The sequence below is a fragment of the Syngnathus scovelli genome, chromosome 22 (assembly GCF_024217435.2).
Source record: "Syngnathus scovelli strain Florida chromosome 22, RoL_Ssco_1.2, whole genome shotgun sequence".
Classification (NCBI taxonomy): domain Eukaryota; kingdom Metazoa; phylum Chordata; class Actinopteri; order Syngnathiformes; family Syngnathidae; genus Syngnathus; species Syngnathus scovelli.
In genome coordinates this window covers 2,109,235-2,125,785 of record NC_090868.1, presented here as the reverse complement: position 1 = coordinate 2,125,785, position 16,551 = coordinate 2,109,235, and the positions used below count along the sequence as shown (strand labels likewise).

Below are 16,551 nucleotides of genomic sequence, written 5' to 3'. Positions count from 1 at the left end.
GAAAAAAAATGCATACAAACTCTTATTCATTCAATCTTTATTATAAAAATATAAAATAGCCATACTTCAGGAAACAGCGTTTTACACATTTGACTGTACACAATTTCCTTGATTGCATTTTTTTTTTTTTTTTCATAAGGATCAAACTTGAGACAGTATATTTACACAAAAGTGAACCACAGAACGGGACAAACAAACACCTCAGTCGAAGAAAAAAACACCATCACCGATTAATCGGCGTTGAATTGAATAATCGGGTGTTGCGCAATGATAAAAAGCCTCGGTTTTATATTTATTGTAAAATGAGCAAATCTTTGACAACCAGGCCAAAGCAATCGCGTGTCTATCGATTTCATGGAATGAACTGAAGATAGTGTTCTGGAAAGAAAAATAAGAAAAAGCAGAAAGAACCATATTGTTACGTTTATATACTGGATTTGAAATCGTTCTGAAAATCGACGTGAAAAAACTCGGAAACCTCCGCTTATTGTTGATTGGTTTGTAAATTATGATCACGCTTGCGAAAAAAACCCAACACGATATTCAACTTGAAAAAGCTGGTCCCTCATTTAGGACACTTGGTTGTTTTTGTTTAATATAATATAATATAATATATATATATATATATAGTATATACATCCACAGCAAATCTACCATCTGATCCAGATAAATACATGTTTTGAAAAGGTTTCAGTTTAGTTGATAATTCATTTCTGTAGCTTATGTACAATAAAAAATAAAATCTCACCGTCTCTGGGCAACGCGTCGCTTTTCCGTTCGTCCGCACTGTAACAGGCATTTTTTTTGCGTCTTTAAATTTGATCGTTTTCTGATTTCATCCGTGGCCCAGAAACTTCTAATTTGTTTAGAGATCAGACATTGGCGCTGTAACGGATTGGCCGTCTGTTTTTTTTGTCCTTAGTGCGGGACTCAGTAATACTCGATGAGGGGAGGGGGGGGGGAATGATTGTTGAGGCTCGGGGGGGGGGTTCAGGGGTCAGTTGTGTTGACGACCGTTTTCTCACGGGTGTTCATGCCCCGATACCAGCTGCAGTAGCCCTCCTTCTGCTGGATGCAGGCGTAGTGTCGGGACTGGTAGCCCGGATAGCCAAAGTGGGACAACATGTCCGTCCATAGGCACTCGGTCTTGGAGGTCACGAAGCAGGGCAGGTAGTGACACGGTTTGATCTACACGGACGGAAAGATCAGTCAGATGATTTCAAAGTTCTTTTCGGCTCGACGGAAATGAGCCTCATTGGGAGGAATGAGAGGCACAGATTTTTTTTTTTTTTTTTGCACGGCTCCCGAAGGATTTAGTTAAACGCTCTCGCCCTCCAGGTGTTTGCACAAAAAGCTTTGAAAACAAAAACGGAAGATTCACGCGGCGTCACCTCTCAAGGAGGTAATGAACGGAAACGCCGTTTATTGACAAAAAAAAAAAAAAAAAATCACAGTCGCCAGCTGCTTCTTTGGATCTGAATGAGACAAATTAAGTCCAATTTGAACTTGCCAATTTAAAGGTTGGAGAAATTGTCCTCTGCGGTTCACAACTTCCTGCTCTGGAGTCATTTTCATAAGTGGAAGAGAAAATAACTTCTGAGCTCAAGTCACGGTTTGAAGGATGTTTTCCTTTTCTCGATGACTTCCTTCAAGTTCCCGGCCGGCAACAAGGAGGTCTTTGTAAGTAGCCGATGATGTTAGCAGATGGAAGTCAATCCGCGCCGGGTCGTTGGTTTTACGTCTTACGTGCGCTCGCTACATTAAAACCGGAAACCGAGCCGTCTCGCTCGTTGAGTTACACGTTAGCGACTGGACGCCGTTTAATGACCATTCAAGATGCGGCGACCTGCTTTCTACTCACCCTGCAGTTGCAGCCCAGCTGGTAGCGATGGTTGATGCCTTTCTTCTGAGCCAACGACAGGCGCTCCCACCGCTCGTTGAAGTTGCACAATCCCGTGTACACCTTGCCGTCGTACACCCGCCCTGCCGAAGGCGGCAAACATGTATCACGAGGACCCCGGGTTTCACAATCGTAAGACAATCTCGGAGCGTAAGCCCAATTAAACCGGACCCCCCCCTATTTCTGAATACCCAAAGGTCACCGGGGGGTTATTTTTGGCTCCGCCGTCTGTTTGCGGCTTACCGACTCCTGAGACAGGTGCCCTCGCGGACATCGGGTTATGTCACCGTACGTCGTGTTTTCGCCACGCTGGAATTTGACAGCCGCCCGCCAAGTCACCCTTCCCACGTGTCGGCGCGTTTGAATCGCCTCCGATCATACGCGTGACTAGATTTAGACCCCCCCCGAGAACTACGGTGATGTCACTCGCACCCGGGCCGGAAAAAGATGGCCGCCAGCACGGCGGGATGTAGTTACGGTATTTACAAGTCAGAGCTTAGCGTACGCCAAGCACCGCGGGGTCCAAAGTAAACGCCACTTCTGTTGGAAATAGCAAGTCATAAAATGGCCTCGCCAGAAACCCCGTCGCTTCCTGCTCCTTCGGCAATTACAAGTTGTTCGAGACAAAACAGTCGACTTTGAAACCGGAGAGATTTTTCCAGAACCAAAGTTGCACAGTCACGTTTCCCAAACGGTTCCCACAGTTTCCAGCGTGAAATTGCGCAATACGTCTGGAGGATTAAGCCGCGGCGCTAACTAAGGAGCTTAGTCTAAGCCCGGTGATTTCATTTCAATGTTTCTCAACATTTTTTTTTTTTTGTGCTCCGCTTATCCCGTGCGTACAAACTTCACTCACCTGTGATGAGGTACTGATACTTGTTGATATCAAACTTGACGCCGCAGAGACTCTCCGAGGCGTCCGTGTAAATATGCTGCACGTGTTGGATTTTTTCAAATCCTTTGTACATCTGCAAGACGTGAGAAGAAAAGATCGAGTTAAAAAAAAAAAAAATCTCGCGTCGTGCCGGCACCGCGGCCCCCACAAAAAAAAAATAATCCGAAATTAAGCATGTCGGCTTTATCAGATGACATTCCTTGAGGCGGGAATGCCTTGCGGGCAAATCGTAGATAACACGATTATGTTTGACGCGGCGTTGGCAAGCCGTCGCCGATATTCCTTGCTAAGCGGCCGGACTCGGGCTCCCTCCATTTAGCTCAGGTATGCCGAGTCAGTGTTTGCCCTGAGAACTTTTCTTCCGCTGCAATTTATTTGTCTGGGAACAACAGGAAATCCATTTTTAGACTTTGGCCTCCCAGACCAAACTGTTACTTAAGTTTGCCAACGGCGTTTTTCCTTTTGTTTCCACTCGGAAGGAATTTGACGTACCAAATCAGCAGATAAATAAACGAAGAGGTCAATATGTCATTTCACGTATTTGTCCGTGTTTGGCCCGTTGGAATGTTTACACGAGATGTAATGCCCGCAAAGCCCGTTTAATCCCGGAGCCTGGCTCCCGTGGAAGCTGTGGGCTGATGTCAGCATCTCCGAGAAATATGCAGTTATGTAAGAATATCGGAAGTCAGCCGCTTTTCCACAACAACAGCGCTATCAATCCGTCACATGACAACAGCGTGTGTGTGTATGACCGTCACTGCCGCCGGAAAAGTCAAAACATTTTGCCCATTCGCTCGTCTTACCTTCATTTGCTTGACGGTGTAGCGCATGGTTCCGAAAGGTCCGTCCCTCAGTAGCTTCTTGCCGACCACTTTAGCACGAATAACTGCGAAGAGAAACGAACCGCCGAGTCAGCGACAAATTTTTAGACTATATATTTTTAAAAGTTCACGTCCCCGCTAAGACATTCAACCGTCTATATATCGAGATCTAAAAGATCTTATCGGCGTTCAGGACCCTCATGTAAATATTCCTTCCCCGACGGCGATTTGTTTGCTTTTCCTCGCGTGGAAGCAAGGGGGCTTATTGTGGAGCGGGGTAAATTGAGCCTCAGCGGGTCCTGGATAAGAGATCAGCCCCTTCTGTGAAGTTCACCTGCTGCCAACGGGGCCCGCCAGCCGCAGACACAACTAACACTGAGCGTGCTTGTTATCTTCTCCTCGTGGAATTTCCTTCTGACATTCTTTAGGGGTTCACATTCCCCAGAAAGGGAGGCGAGAAAGCGACCAGCCTTTTCATTCTTGTTTTTTTTTTTTTTAAAGAAGGCAGGATAGAAATAAAAAGGCTTTAACGGAAGCAAAGATTGGTCACAAAGTGGAAAATTAATTCCCCACCAAAGATTTTGACGATTTGATCCTCTCAGAGGTTTTCGGGAGAAATACGTGAACGGGCCGCTCGTCATCTGATTTGACTCGAGTGCGTTCGGACAGGAGGCCTTTTGTCGGACGCCGGCCGGTAATTGGTGTCATCATCCCGAGGAATGCGCAAAGGGCCTCAGCTGCTGCAGGGACGGACGACTCCTCTGACCTCTTGACCTCTTCTCCCTTCAGCGACGATATTTTTGTCACTTTACCAGCATTTATGAAACGCTCAACCTGCGTGAATCTCCCGCGGAGGATGCGGCATCAATTTTGGTCAGTGGGAGGCTTCGACTTGATTCGTTTATCTCGTTTGTTTCCCTGCGGTCGGCCGGCTGAATAGATTTGGCAGAATCGAGTTAAAGCTTCATTTCGGCCTACGTGGCAAACAAAGGCGGTTTACTCATTTGTGGGTTCTACGTGCGACTGCCGAGTGAGGAAAATAAAGCGAGGCGATTTTTTTTCTAGCATGCAGGAAAGCGCTCCAAGTTTGGGGAGGCGAGTGGGCGGAAGAGGAATTCTCAGGATGACACACTAGCGCGCTCGAAAATAAACACTGGAAATGAATCCCTGCTGTGGAGGTTTGTGTCAAATGGAGGAGAAATTTGTTCGTGCGAAATGATGAACCCCCCCCCCCCCCTCCGGGCGGCCTCGTGATCCTCCCCAACCGGGGGAGGTGACGAGCGGGACATTTGATCCGCTTTGGCCGAGGGTGCAAACATCTCAGCCGCGTATGGAATCTCCAGCCTTTGACACGGCATTGTATTTGAAGTTACGTTGGGGGGGGGGGGGGAGCTAATCCAAGCTTGCGTAACTCTCCTCCTCATCGCCGGAGCCACTGCGCTAAGACGCCGCAAAGCCTCGGCTTGACTCTCTTTTTAAATTCAATCAATTTTTTTCACAATTCACAGATTTTGGTAGTACCAGGAAAACGTGGTCGCTAAGCCCCCAAAGTTTTAAAGGAGCCGTTATTCTCAATCCAGACCGAGCATAATCCCCTGCGAGTGACCCGCTTCGAGACGCTAGGTTTGCTCCCGTCACCTCGGGGTCAAAGTTCACCGCCGGGTGCATGCTGGGAAACGATGACTAAGCGTAACAGACAAGTGCGACGACCCGATTTGCAACCCTAATTGAGTGAATGTCGTTGTTTGAAGTCGGCAGTCGGAATTAGAGGGTCTCTCCCCCCCAACGTTTTCTTTTGACACCGACTCCTGTTTGAACAAGCTTGAGCGGCGCAGGCAACCCGTCTGTCAGTAAATTTACCGCGACCGTCTCGGATCATCTGGCATCTGCTAACCTCGGGGTCAAATTCTTCAGAACGCCAATTCATGCTACTATCGAAAATTTCCTTCAATGAAACCCCCCCAAAAATGAGTTCAAAGCGAACACGGTGAAGCGGCATTCGGTTGTTACGCCGCACGCAAATCGGATAAGCCGCCACCAGGAGTGGTAATCCTTTTAAATCCAACATCTCAGATCATCTCGAGCTAAGCTAGCGAATTGGTAAACAGATTTGTGTGGCTCGTCATTGATCACGCGCTTCATTGAAGTCACTTCCAGATTCTGACTCTGCTGGTCCTCTGAGGGATCTGAACATTTCTGGGAAAGACAGATGCAGATTTTTTTTTTTCCACTCCAGCATTGACAACTCGAGGCGTTTAAATGCCAAGCGAAATCTCTTCTTGTGAGCGAGCGTCAGGTGATGCGAGGATAAAACGCCACACAGCCAACACGCCTTTGCGAGAGCGACCCTGCGCCGTTCTCATGTGGTTTTCCCATCTCTCAAATCCAGCTCACGAGGTCATGTGATTTGGGCACACAGGATATTGTAAACAATTCCTCGCCAGTGCTCTCATTTTGCATTTGTCATTTATTTAATGAAAAACAAAATAATTCGGAAGTGCTCCTCAACTACAACGCGACATATAACGAAAACAGGTCAGACGCTGCTAATCTATATGAATGAATATTATTAACGTAAAATCAACGCACATAACCTTTAGCGCCCTCTAGTGGTGATCGCTAGTCACTGCAACGTCACCAGGACACTTTAATGTACTTGTAGAATATTCCAAGAACTGACAAATCATGTTATCCAATGCTAATGAGCAGAACACGGAATGTTTGGTCAATTGTAAATTCCCGGGGAGACATAATGGCATGCTGATGATTTTTTATTTGATAAATGACAAGAAATCACGAGCTGCATACTTAAGTCGCCTGACTTACATGTAAAGTTAAAATCACTGCTTGGCACTTATATCGGAAAGTCTCCTTAAGTCACTTTGGAGCCGAGCTGTTTTTAGCCATCACTTTCGTACTCGCCGAAAATAGTCTGTGTTGTATTACAAGCCGTAGATATGCACGAGTATTTTAACGAGTCGAACGCTGACAAGTTGCCCGCCCGTCCGTCCGTCCGCGATTTCTCACCTATGTCGGAGTTGCAGTAGGCGTCTTGGGGGTGCGTCAGGGCGCACGAGCAGCCCTCGGCGAGCTGGTGAAGCTGCAGGCTGCTGACTAACAGCAGGCTGAGCAGGTGTCCGTACGGCGGCTGCATCGCTCTCGAGTTTCTCCCCCGGTGCTGCGAGTGGCGTGTGTGTGTTCTCCGCGTGGATCCGCTGGAGCTTTATGTCCGAGTCTCGTCGGTGCGGCGTTTCTCCCTCCCTCTCTCTCTCTCTCTCTCTGGAGCTTCTCTGCTTCTCTTTGGAGCGTCTCTCCACTCTGATGCTTGAGAGCGGCTCTGGCGTAAGATATAAGCACGCCGCGCAGATACGCCGTCACGCCCCCTCTGCAGCCCGGGGGCGGGGCCCCGGTGATTCCAGAACAGACCGGTGGCGCACTGGAATTGTTTTTGTTTTTTTTTGTGGGAGGGAAAGACCATGTTGAAAAATAGGATGCAGCCTTTTGTTTTTTTCCAATAATTAATATCAAATAGCTTTTCTTTTCTAATTTCCACCTTAATCTGAATAAATATATTCCAAAATAAGATCAACTGCTGCCTCAGCCCGCCCGCAACCTTGAAGGCAGGACCCACTGTCTCTTTTAATCCGAGTCGATTCTCCAAAGCCCACGAGCGCAGCGGCCGGGGTTAAATTAGCCAATTAAAGCGGTCTTCTTCCGCCTCCGACCGTCTCGGTGAACCTGAGCGCAACCGTGTTATCGCTGCAGAGGCTTATCTGCACAGACTGAAGGCGAGCTATGTTAAGGAATGACGATACTCGCCGTTATATAACCCAGCCGGGAATAATCAAGTTAAGGAAGTACGACCGTTAGTTCGTGCGCCTTCGTTAAGCATTGTCTCTCTTCATATCGCTGAGCGGTATCGCCTTGGCGTTTTGCCAACGGAATTATGTAAATGAGACGTTTGGTTACCGAGTGACTCTCTTTTATAAAGATTAACTCAAAGTGTTCTGAAACTGGCGCTGTTGATTATTATTATTTTTTTTTTTCTGTTCATGCCTTACACATTAAGTATTTTCTCTAAAGGCCGAAAATTAAGTCAGTTGTTTGCTCAGTAGATTACAACGTCGTTTTCTCATCGAAGAGGCCAAATGGGATCCGCTCGGGCGACTTTAATAGCGGCAGACGTCGAGCGGAAGCACGTGAAGCCGCTCGGCCGCTGCGTGTCGTCGATAACGCCTCGTCAGATATTATTTCAGCCTTCCGACCTGACGTCTGAAATAACAGATATGTGACATTCCTGCGCTCAGACACGAGGTCGGCATGCGACTCCCCGCTTTGTATGCCCAAATGTGGAGATGAAGACCAGGGGGGGACGTTGATTCGTTTGAGAGAACAAATGATTTCACTCAGGCAACATTCCTGACATACTACAATATGAACGTGGCAGAGGGAAGGGTCCTGCAAACATCAATTTACGTTTTTTAGAGAGGGGAAAATTGTTGCTGTAATTACCTATTTATTTTTGAAGCCATCATTTTCATCAAACGCTGGGACCCTCGGGGTTGGTTCTGGTCCACATGTGGCCCACAACCCTCTGATTGAATGTAAACAAAAAAAAAAGTCAAATATCCCCACGCTGGTATTAAACCACATTTTTTTTCTCAACTAGCAAGTGAGCCATAAAATAAATGTACTCATATTCCCGCCATATACTAAATGGGCGTTTTATTCCGTCCCGAGAGCGTTCCAATTGATCCAAGCCCATCTGGTCGGAGCAATAAACGGCTTTAGTGCTTCTTCCGAGGAGAAAAAGATAAATGTCGAGAAACTTGAGCGCTTCCAGGGAAGGTGGACGTGGGAAGTATTCGTGAGCGAGACCTGGTACGGGACGCACGTTGCTGAAACCAGCTGTTCCCGAACATCTTCCAGAACATTCATCGGTCTTTCTTAATTGAAAACAGTGGCGGCGCTGACATTCGGGACGGGCCCGGTATGCGCTTTGGCGCTCGTTTGCTTTTCCTTCCTCCCTTGTCAACTTTCCTACCTGTTGAATTTCTGCTTTGCTTTCGTGGCATGCAGTTGATGGATTTTGCAGGACTGGCTCTAATTAGGATTGGCACTAATTAGTCTCAACAAGAAAGACGTGAAGAACTTCCAAAGTACTTTTCCATATCTGACCACAATGCACCGCTGATATTTCTTCCACTGGAATGAGTTTTTTTTTTTTTTCAGAACCCAAATGGATTTCCAGTCGGGATTCCTCTTCGGGTCTCCCCTTTTCCACAATTAAGGGCCGGTTTGCGTCTGTCTGTTTTGCTTTTACGCCATTTTTCCACGCTTGTCTTACACTAAGGGAATGTCTAGCCGACCCTTATGGGAATCTTCCGATTTCTTGGTACTCGCGTGACCTTTGGCGGTCGCAGTGGAACCGTCTTGAGAGTTTTGGCAGCACGCGCTGCTATTTGTTTATTCCGCTTTTGACTTAACGAGGCGACGCTAACTGCCTTCTTTTTTTAGTAGCCTGTAGTTACAAGAAGAGGATGTCACCGTGACTCATGGAAGCTGCGGCAAAAATATCGACGGGGTACCTTTATTTCGCTACTGGCACAACAGGACTGACGATAATGAGAACCAGACCAGCTTCGATTTCACAATAATTAGCTCGCCCCTGTTAGGCAGCGTGGACTGTAAATAGTTAAACGGCAGCTAAAGTCTGTTAGCATAAACGGTTGCCATGGCAACTTGTATCCAGGAATTTATACGTATGTGTCATGCTCGTGACGCTGTAAAATGTCTTTTGAAGTTTTACAGTCTCGCGAATTTGTAAGGGGAAAGAAAAGTGCTACCCGTACAACCGCTATACTACTGTCCGATGTTTCAGAGCCAATTGAAATGTTACGCAAGCGTTGCGGGTGGGGGTCTCCTGCTTTTTGTCTGGCCCGTGTCCTTCACCATCATGTGGTAAAATGAAGTGATCGTAAATGAGCGTGCCATGTGTCGCGTCGGAGTTTCACGATAACCGACGTAAAGCGTTCTGGGTCATGGAAAGTTTCACCGCAAATTGGTTTTTGGGTGGGAATTAGCGAAGCACAATTCCCCGCAGGGACCGACCTGAGCGACAATCATGTGTGTGACTCACTTCCATGGAGATGAAGGGAGGGGGCTTCCCTGAAGTATTTCCATAATTTGCCGGGACTGGTCTGTCGTATTTACGCTAAATGAGGAGAGCCGCATAATTGGATTTTTTTCTTTTTTTAGTTTGAGACGACTTCACGCCCTCATGACTCAAATGAGATAACATTGAAGGTGACGTTGCATGTTTTTGCGGCTTTTGAAGAGTCTCCCCTAAGGGAGGGGCCGAGGATGTGGTCGTCTCCCCCTCGCCTGTCTTCCACTTGTGCCGTCATTGCCACACTCATGGGAATGACTGGAAGGAACATGTCCAGACAAAGAATGGGAGTCTGTGGGCCCGGTCCACGCAAACCTCACTTCTCCCAAAAGACAAACATCCACACCTTGCCGCTACCGAGTACTTCTCGGGTACGTGGCGAACCTCGTCCATCTGATCTCTGTGTGACGGCCGTTTCAGCATTCTTTTTTTTTTTTTGCACATTTAACAACAAATGATGATTTCATTTCCGTTCTGTCTTTGCTCCAACGCAGAAGAGATAATCAAGGCCGACCCTGTTCCGTCCCATTATAAGCTCAAAGGGTGTGCAAACTTTTTCTTACTAGGTGAAAGATTGCAGCTGTTAAAGTTCACGCTTATTTTGGTTCCGAGTGTGATTTGAAGCCTTTACCGGCAGAGAGTTCACCTCAAACAAACGTGCTTGCGGGTCTGCCCATTCCCGTCGGTTTCCCAGAACCTCACTCACGTTTCTAAACTTCGTTCTGGAAATGGGCAAGTTGAAGTTTAGACCGATGCCACGGGACTCGCCGCCGTGGACACCACGTTTCCCCCGCACGAGCGAAAAGGAGTTTTCCGCTCTCGGTTTTTCTCTAAATGCGGTCAACGCCGCATCGGTCTTACTGTATATTTAACGGGCCAAATGTTCCTACTGAGCAGGACGTTCTCTTCCCAGTTGCTCACGTGTTGGCGTCAGATTGGAATGATGACCTCAAATCTAAAATTGTTCCCATTATGCTTGCATATTTTATTTTTTTTTATATTTCCCAGGGGATTGAAAAAAAGCGGGGCCTCGAGCAGCCTCCAGGGGGTACGCCAGATTCTAAGTGCTGTGTCATCCTTTTCCCCAGGTTACAAGCTCTTCTTATCCTGTGGTGGTGAAGATGGGCCACGCCCACTCCGGCATGGGCAAGGTGAGTTGGACTTGAGAGTTTTCTAGACTTATTGACATTTTTTGGGCACATTTACGGCCGCAATCTCTCCCAGCCGTCTTGTTTTGCCGCCGCGCTACTTTAAAGATGAGTCAGCCGGCGCTTCCTGACATTGTCATATCAAATAACACGAGAATCATCGTGTTGGAATTTCCTCCTTTCTGTAAACGATGCCACCATTTTGTGACTATTTGAATTTAAAAGTCTATTTTTGGGGAATGACTGTGTCGCCATGGCGTCATCCCCCCCCTCCCCCCCTTTCCGCCCGACGCTTAATTGCTTAACGGGAGAGGCGTGACGTAGTTCAAAGCCACGCCGTGCGCATGTTTCCAACTTTCATTATCCGGCGCAAGTGCAAACTTCCCGCAGAGCGCCCGGCCGCCGGCTCTTTCGGGCACCTTCTAATTAGTAGCCACGTCTCGGCCCAACAGATCAAAGTGGAGAACCAGCAGGACTTCCAGGACATCACCAGCGTGGTGGCGCTGGCCGGCACCTACGCCACCACCGAGCCCTACGTCCAGTCCAAGTACGACATCCGCATCCAGAAGATCGGCAGCAACTACAAGGCTTACATGTGAGATGAACAATATGCTCGTAATCGCCCGTCGCTTCCTCCCTCGCAGCTATTTATTGGTGCGAGGCTTATCTCCGTTTCCTGACAACCCGCTGCCACTTTTAACTGCTACCGCTTAGCATGCATCCCCCATTAGCATTCTTTTCACAAATTGTCAGTGACTCACATTCCCCTCTTTTTTTTTTTTTAAGGAGGACCTCCATTTCAGGCAACTGGAAGGCAAACACGGGCTCGGCCATGTTGGAGCAGATCGCCATGACCGACAGGTGGATCTTAATGAAGCTCCTCAAATCACTTCAAATCATTTCCTGTGCCACTAGATGGCGCCAACAAATCAATGCTGTGTTCCAGGTACCGACTGTGGGTGGATTCGTGCGCAGAGATGTTCGGCGGCCTCGACATATGCGCGGTGAAGGCCGTTCACGGCAAAGATGGCAACGATTACATCATCGAGGTCAGTCGGCTGAAAGGTTACATACTTGTGAGGATAAGTGAGAACTCGCCAAGGCCTCCCTTGGAGACATTTTGTTGTTGTTTTTCCTGTATCATGGCCAACTGAGGCAAGATGTCTACACGTGAAAGTACGCAGTGATCAAAACCTTGAAAGAACGATTAGTCGGTAGTCCAAACACCACGACGGGTGAATGAAGATAACCTAACGTGACTTCAGCTTCAATTCTCCCCCAAAAGATACAAAGTTCAATATTACGTCTTCTGGTCTGAGGAAACAGGCTGACGCGAGACATCTGACATGTCCATATTTAGGCCGACAGTCTGACATCACATTTTTTACTCACTATCTGAGGTCAACAGTGGTTTTTGCCCACCCCCACCCTCTTTGCGTTAACTTTCATCTATTTGGAGAAACACGCAGCGGCTCCCCTGAGCCCGAGCAGTGACAGCATGCAAACTATTTCCTTCCGCCTCCTCTCCGACGTCTCTATCTGCCCCCGGCCTTTCACCGTGATGGAATTTAATTGAGCGTGGCAGGCGACATCCGTCCGTCCATCATAGCTGGGCTCTGCTTTTTGTCGCGTGACATTTCTCCCTCGTGACTAATGTGGCCTTCACTGCCTGTTGATGAACATGTTGAATCCAAACTTTTCAGATTATGAGTGAAATCATACAAATAGCACAGCTGAGAACGTAACGAGCATTTGTCACTGCGAATGTTTTTATTTTCATTCACGAGTGAGTAATTCCCTCCGTGAAGACTGAACAAAAGTGAACTTTCCCATGCGGCTGGCCAGCCGACTGCATTGTCCAGACAGAAAAGCTCAATTCAAGAGGAGAATAACACCCTTGTGCTTCCCAAGATGACTCTGGATCCGAATAAATCAGCTGGGTGGATCCTCAGCTCGGGCGGTCACACCCCACAGTGGGATAGTGATGAATTAAAGAGGCCTCTGTGGAGAGGACTTGCAAAATTATCCTGTGATGCAACACTGCCATCTAGTGGAGAGAATTGGAATTTCATTTATGTGTATCCACAGGTGATGGACAGCTCCATGCCTTTGATTGGTGAACACGTGGAGGAGGACAAGCAGCTGATCACAGAGCTGGTCCTCCACAAGATGGCCCAGGTGCTGCTGGGAGTTTCCACGCCGCCGCCATCTTCAGTTAAGGTCGTTTTGTCAATGTGAAACATGAGCCAGCCTGAATTGTGCATGGTAAATATTTTCTTTTTCCGTGTCCATCCGTAGACCACGCAGCCCAGACGAGGTAGGGGAAAAATTTATTGATGACGTAAGCAGCTTTTGTTTTTTTACGAATGTTTGCACACGGCGCTTGCAGGGGGGCAGCGCTCAGGCTCGGCTTCCCCGTCGGGACAAGGCTCGCCGCAGCGGGCCCGCTCGGCCACCACCTCACCCAGCCAGTCCTTCCAGCCGGGACCCCTCCCCGACAATTCCGGACCCGGAGCTCAGAAACAGTCACCTCAACTCAAGTAAGTGTCGAAACACACCTGTTAAGAAAAACAAGTTTTGGAGGGAGAAAAAAAAATAAGAATTTGGCGAGAACCAAACGTCACTGCTCCGTTTGCCGCGCAGCAAATCACAGTCGCTGACCAACACCTTGAGCGAGACTTTGCGAGGCAACGTGAGCGACGACGAGGCCAAAGCGGAGACCATCCGCAGCCTTCGGCAGTCCTTCGCCAGCCTCTTCTCTGACTGAGAGCGTCCTTCCGCCTTGCCCCTCCTGTCCGTCTGTCAAGGAGTCCCGCAAGCTTCCTCTTCCAGTCCTCTCCGTTTTCCCTTGCTTTGTGAATATCCACACCTTCGCTACTAGAAAGGCTGACCCCCCCGACTTGACCTTTGTGTCTTCCCTTTGAGACATCGGATGCCCGCAATCAAACCAAATTCCATTCCAATCCATCAATATCATTGATTTCCTCGCTCGGCCTTTCTAGCGGCGAAGCATTCCGTATCTGGCTGGCTTCTTCTGCTTGATATTTCCTCATCTTCTTATGTCAAAGCCGCCGTTCATTCCAACTGCTCAGTTTGCGGCCTCCCGTGGCAATACTTGACACCAGTCCGGTCTACTCAAGGGAAGCGTGCACGGCGTTCCCCCACCCCCCGCCATTCTAAATAAAGATGCCAGAAGATGGCGGCAAAGCACTACTTTAACAATGCGTGGGGGGGGGAAACGCTGTACATAGGGCTCACCAGCGTCACTCGTGAATCTTTTACCTCGGCCTGACATGACCAAAGCGAAAATAAGTCCGCCGTCGGTCGCGCAGCCCGTCCACCTTTGAGCTGAGCGTTTCCGTGCAAATGCAAAAATCGTCTTCCGTCCTCAATTCCGTAATTCCGAAATTAAGTATTTCCATCCTGGTCGGGTCGGTGGCAAACTGCTGCGGCTGTACTGTAATGTTAACACCCCCCCCCCCCCCCCCCCCCCCCGCGAAAAAAAAAAAAAAAAATCCTCAAACGTATCGGTGAAGTTGTTGTATTTTTATGTTGTTTTCAGTGCATGCCGCGTGGTAAATAATTCGTACCGCTACCACAAAATAAGAAAAGCCTTGATTTGCAATAATTCTGCTCACATTAGTTGGCTCCTCTTTTTGCTCACCAAGAAGCCTAAATGCGGGTTAAAGAAAAAAACAAAAAAAAAGCAAACCTGAAAATAAAAATATTGAGTCAGCCGGATGTTCAGGTCAAATTTAAATGTTGCGTATCCGTTTTTTTTTTTACTCCAAAAATGTGCTTAATATGCTCCAACCAGTGGCAAAATATTTTTTTTCATTTCATCAACTTATGCACTGTGTCAAAGGGACCAAATTAGCTTTTTTAGGAGCCCTTCCAAGTATTTTGTGTTGTCTTTTCTGTAAAAGTATGTATCTACAAATGTGAAAAAAAAAAAAAGCCATAATAACCAAACAATAAAGACGTGCCACGCAATAACGGCCGTGACGTCATCGAGCGACGTAGCCGCCGACTTTAAATCCATCTGGTGGCCCGTTTAGTCGACAACGGCGCCGTTCGTCGTATTCATGATGTCATATCCAATTTTATTTTCTGAGCATAAATTGCCAGCCACTGCGGTCGAACCGAAGCGTCAATTCAAATCGATTCCGAGGCGTTTTTATTATAGGGATTAAATTCATGCCTTATAATACAAGTGTACCTAATGTAGTGTCCGACTCTTTGTCCTAACATTAGTTAGCATATTGGACGCCGGCATGAATTATGAAATACTGCTGCCACTGTACTTAAATGCCATGATGTCATTTATTATTTATGTATTTAAAAGCAATGATAGGCTGGGTGCTAGCTTAGCACGTAGCTTGTCATACCGTACTCTCGCCGATTGCGCCATTAAAATCACACCAGTTCATAACATCAGCGGGCCCTTTTTTTTTAATTATTTTTTTTATGGTGACTAATACAAGCAACCAGATTCTTTCCGGGAAATTAATTTCTAGACATGATAATGACACACGAGTGATTTGGCGGGAGTTAATACTCGCTTTTTTAACTCATTCATTGCCAGCTCTGTTAAAACGAATCATTGGTAGCGAATGATTTGGATTCTCTTAGGGTGTCAAAAATATGCAGCCACAGAGACTTAAAAAAAAAAAAAAAAGCGAGCAAAGTTGTAGTCATTGTACTTACGGAACTGTTTTTTTTTTTTTCTGGGTGTTTTTTTTTACTTTTCGGTGTATTCTGTATCTCGGTGTAAATGTGGCATGAAAACGGATCCCGCTTGTGTGCCTCGCTCGGGTGTGGTGTGCTTACTTGTGAGAAGTGCTCCTGTAATTTCCCCCACTATTGTTCTTTTTCTTTTTTTTTTTTTCTGTCCCGGCAATTCAGACTTGTGTTATTAAAAGTGAGAACTTTTACAACACCTGGCTACGGCTTGCACTTTTCCCACATCATCCGCAGAACTTCATAAGTTTTCTCCATTTACGGTCATTCGGAAAAAAAATTTTTTTGGGTGCCTGATAAGAGTCAATGACAACTTTTTTTTTTCTCCAGCGCCGCTCTTCTATCTCTTCATCTGGCGTCCCGCTGTTCACACTTGCTTCCATACATACCAGACGATGGTAATCTGCCGTTGCTGCTGTGATTTCTTTTTTTTTTTTTTCTGACAGTGTCAAGGTTGGAATGTCCAATTGTGCCGCAGGTTCTCGCTTGCCCGTAGGCGCCACTCTTGTAAACATGGACAACCTGCAGGTTCTTCTGTCTGTGTTGGTGCTTTCCCACGCAAGCCTTTTTTTTTTTTTTTTTTTTTTTTAATGTTGACATTTTTTTAAATGGACGCCACCCGGGCTGATCCATAAGGCGAGTCAAGGTGCACATCCTCATTTGGATTGTTTGGCCTTGTGGAGGCTTGCGCGCTCCCGATTGTCCTTCAAGTTTTCTTTAGCGCTGTGACTCAATACTTCCGCAGTCCTTGAAGACTTTTTTTTTTTCTTCGACGTTAAGTTTGTCATCGGTGTCGAAGGTGACGCACATCTTTTCACGCCGCCCAAACAATTCTCGACACGGACGAACGGGACAATGTTTTCTCGTTTCCTAGCAAC

The 16,551-nt window shown here is 47.2% G+C and overlaps 2 protein-coding genes across 5 annotated transcripts in view; one reads left to right on the top strand and one right to left on the bottom strand.

Moving 5' to 3' along the window:
- syn3 (synapsin III) overlaps window positions 1-14,414 on the top strand; it is a 77,585-nt gene extending 63,171 nt beyond the window's left edge. For all 4 annotated transcript variants that reach the window (XM_049761618.2, XM_049761617.2, XM_068649538.1 and 1 more), the window contains 8 exons: window positions 10,874-10,936; window positions 11,386-11,528; window positions 11,720-11,794; window positions 11,880-11,982; window positions 13,022-13,153; window positions 13,232-13,250; window positions 13,323-13,473; window positions 13,577-14,414. In XM_049761618.2, the coding sequence (XP_049617575.1) occupies window positions 10,874-10,936; window positions 11,386-11,528; window positions 11,720-11,794; window positions 11,880-11,982; window positions 13,022-13,153; window positions 13,232-13,250; window positions 13,323-13,473; window positions 13,577-13,700 (810 nt within the window). In that variant the 3' untranslated portion in view covers window positions 13,701-14,414. The remainder of the gene's footprint in view (window positions 1-10,873; window positions 10,937-11,385; window positions 11,529-11,719; window positions 11,795-11,879; window positions 11,983-13,021; window positions 13,154-13,231; window positions 13,251-13,322; window positions 13,474-13,576) is intronic.
- LOC125992513 (metalloproteinase inhibitor 3) lies at window positions 21-6,971 on the bottom strand. The gene is made up of 5 exons (XM_049761623.2): window positions 6,644-6,971; window positions 3,599-3,681; window positions 2,757-2,868; window positions 1,862-1,983; window positions 21-1,188 (listed from the first exon to the last, which is right to left on the bottom strand). Exons 1-5 carry the CDS (start codon window positions 6,768-6,770, stop codon window positions 991-993), a joined length of 642 nt encoding a protein of 213 aa, XP_049617580.1. The 5' UTR covers window positions 6,771-6,971; the 3' UTR covers window positions 21-990.
- Window positions 14,415-16,551: the final 2,137 nt, after the last annotated feature.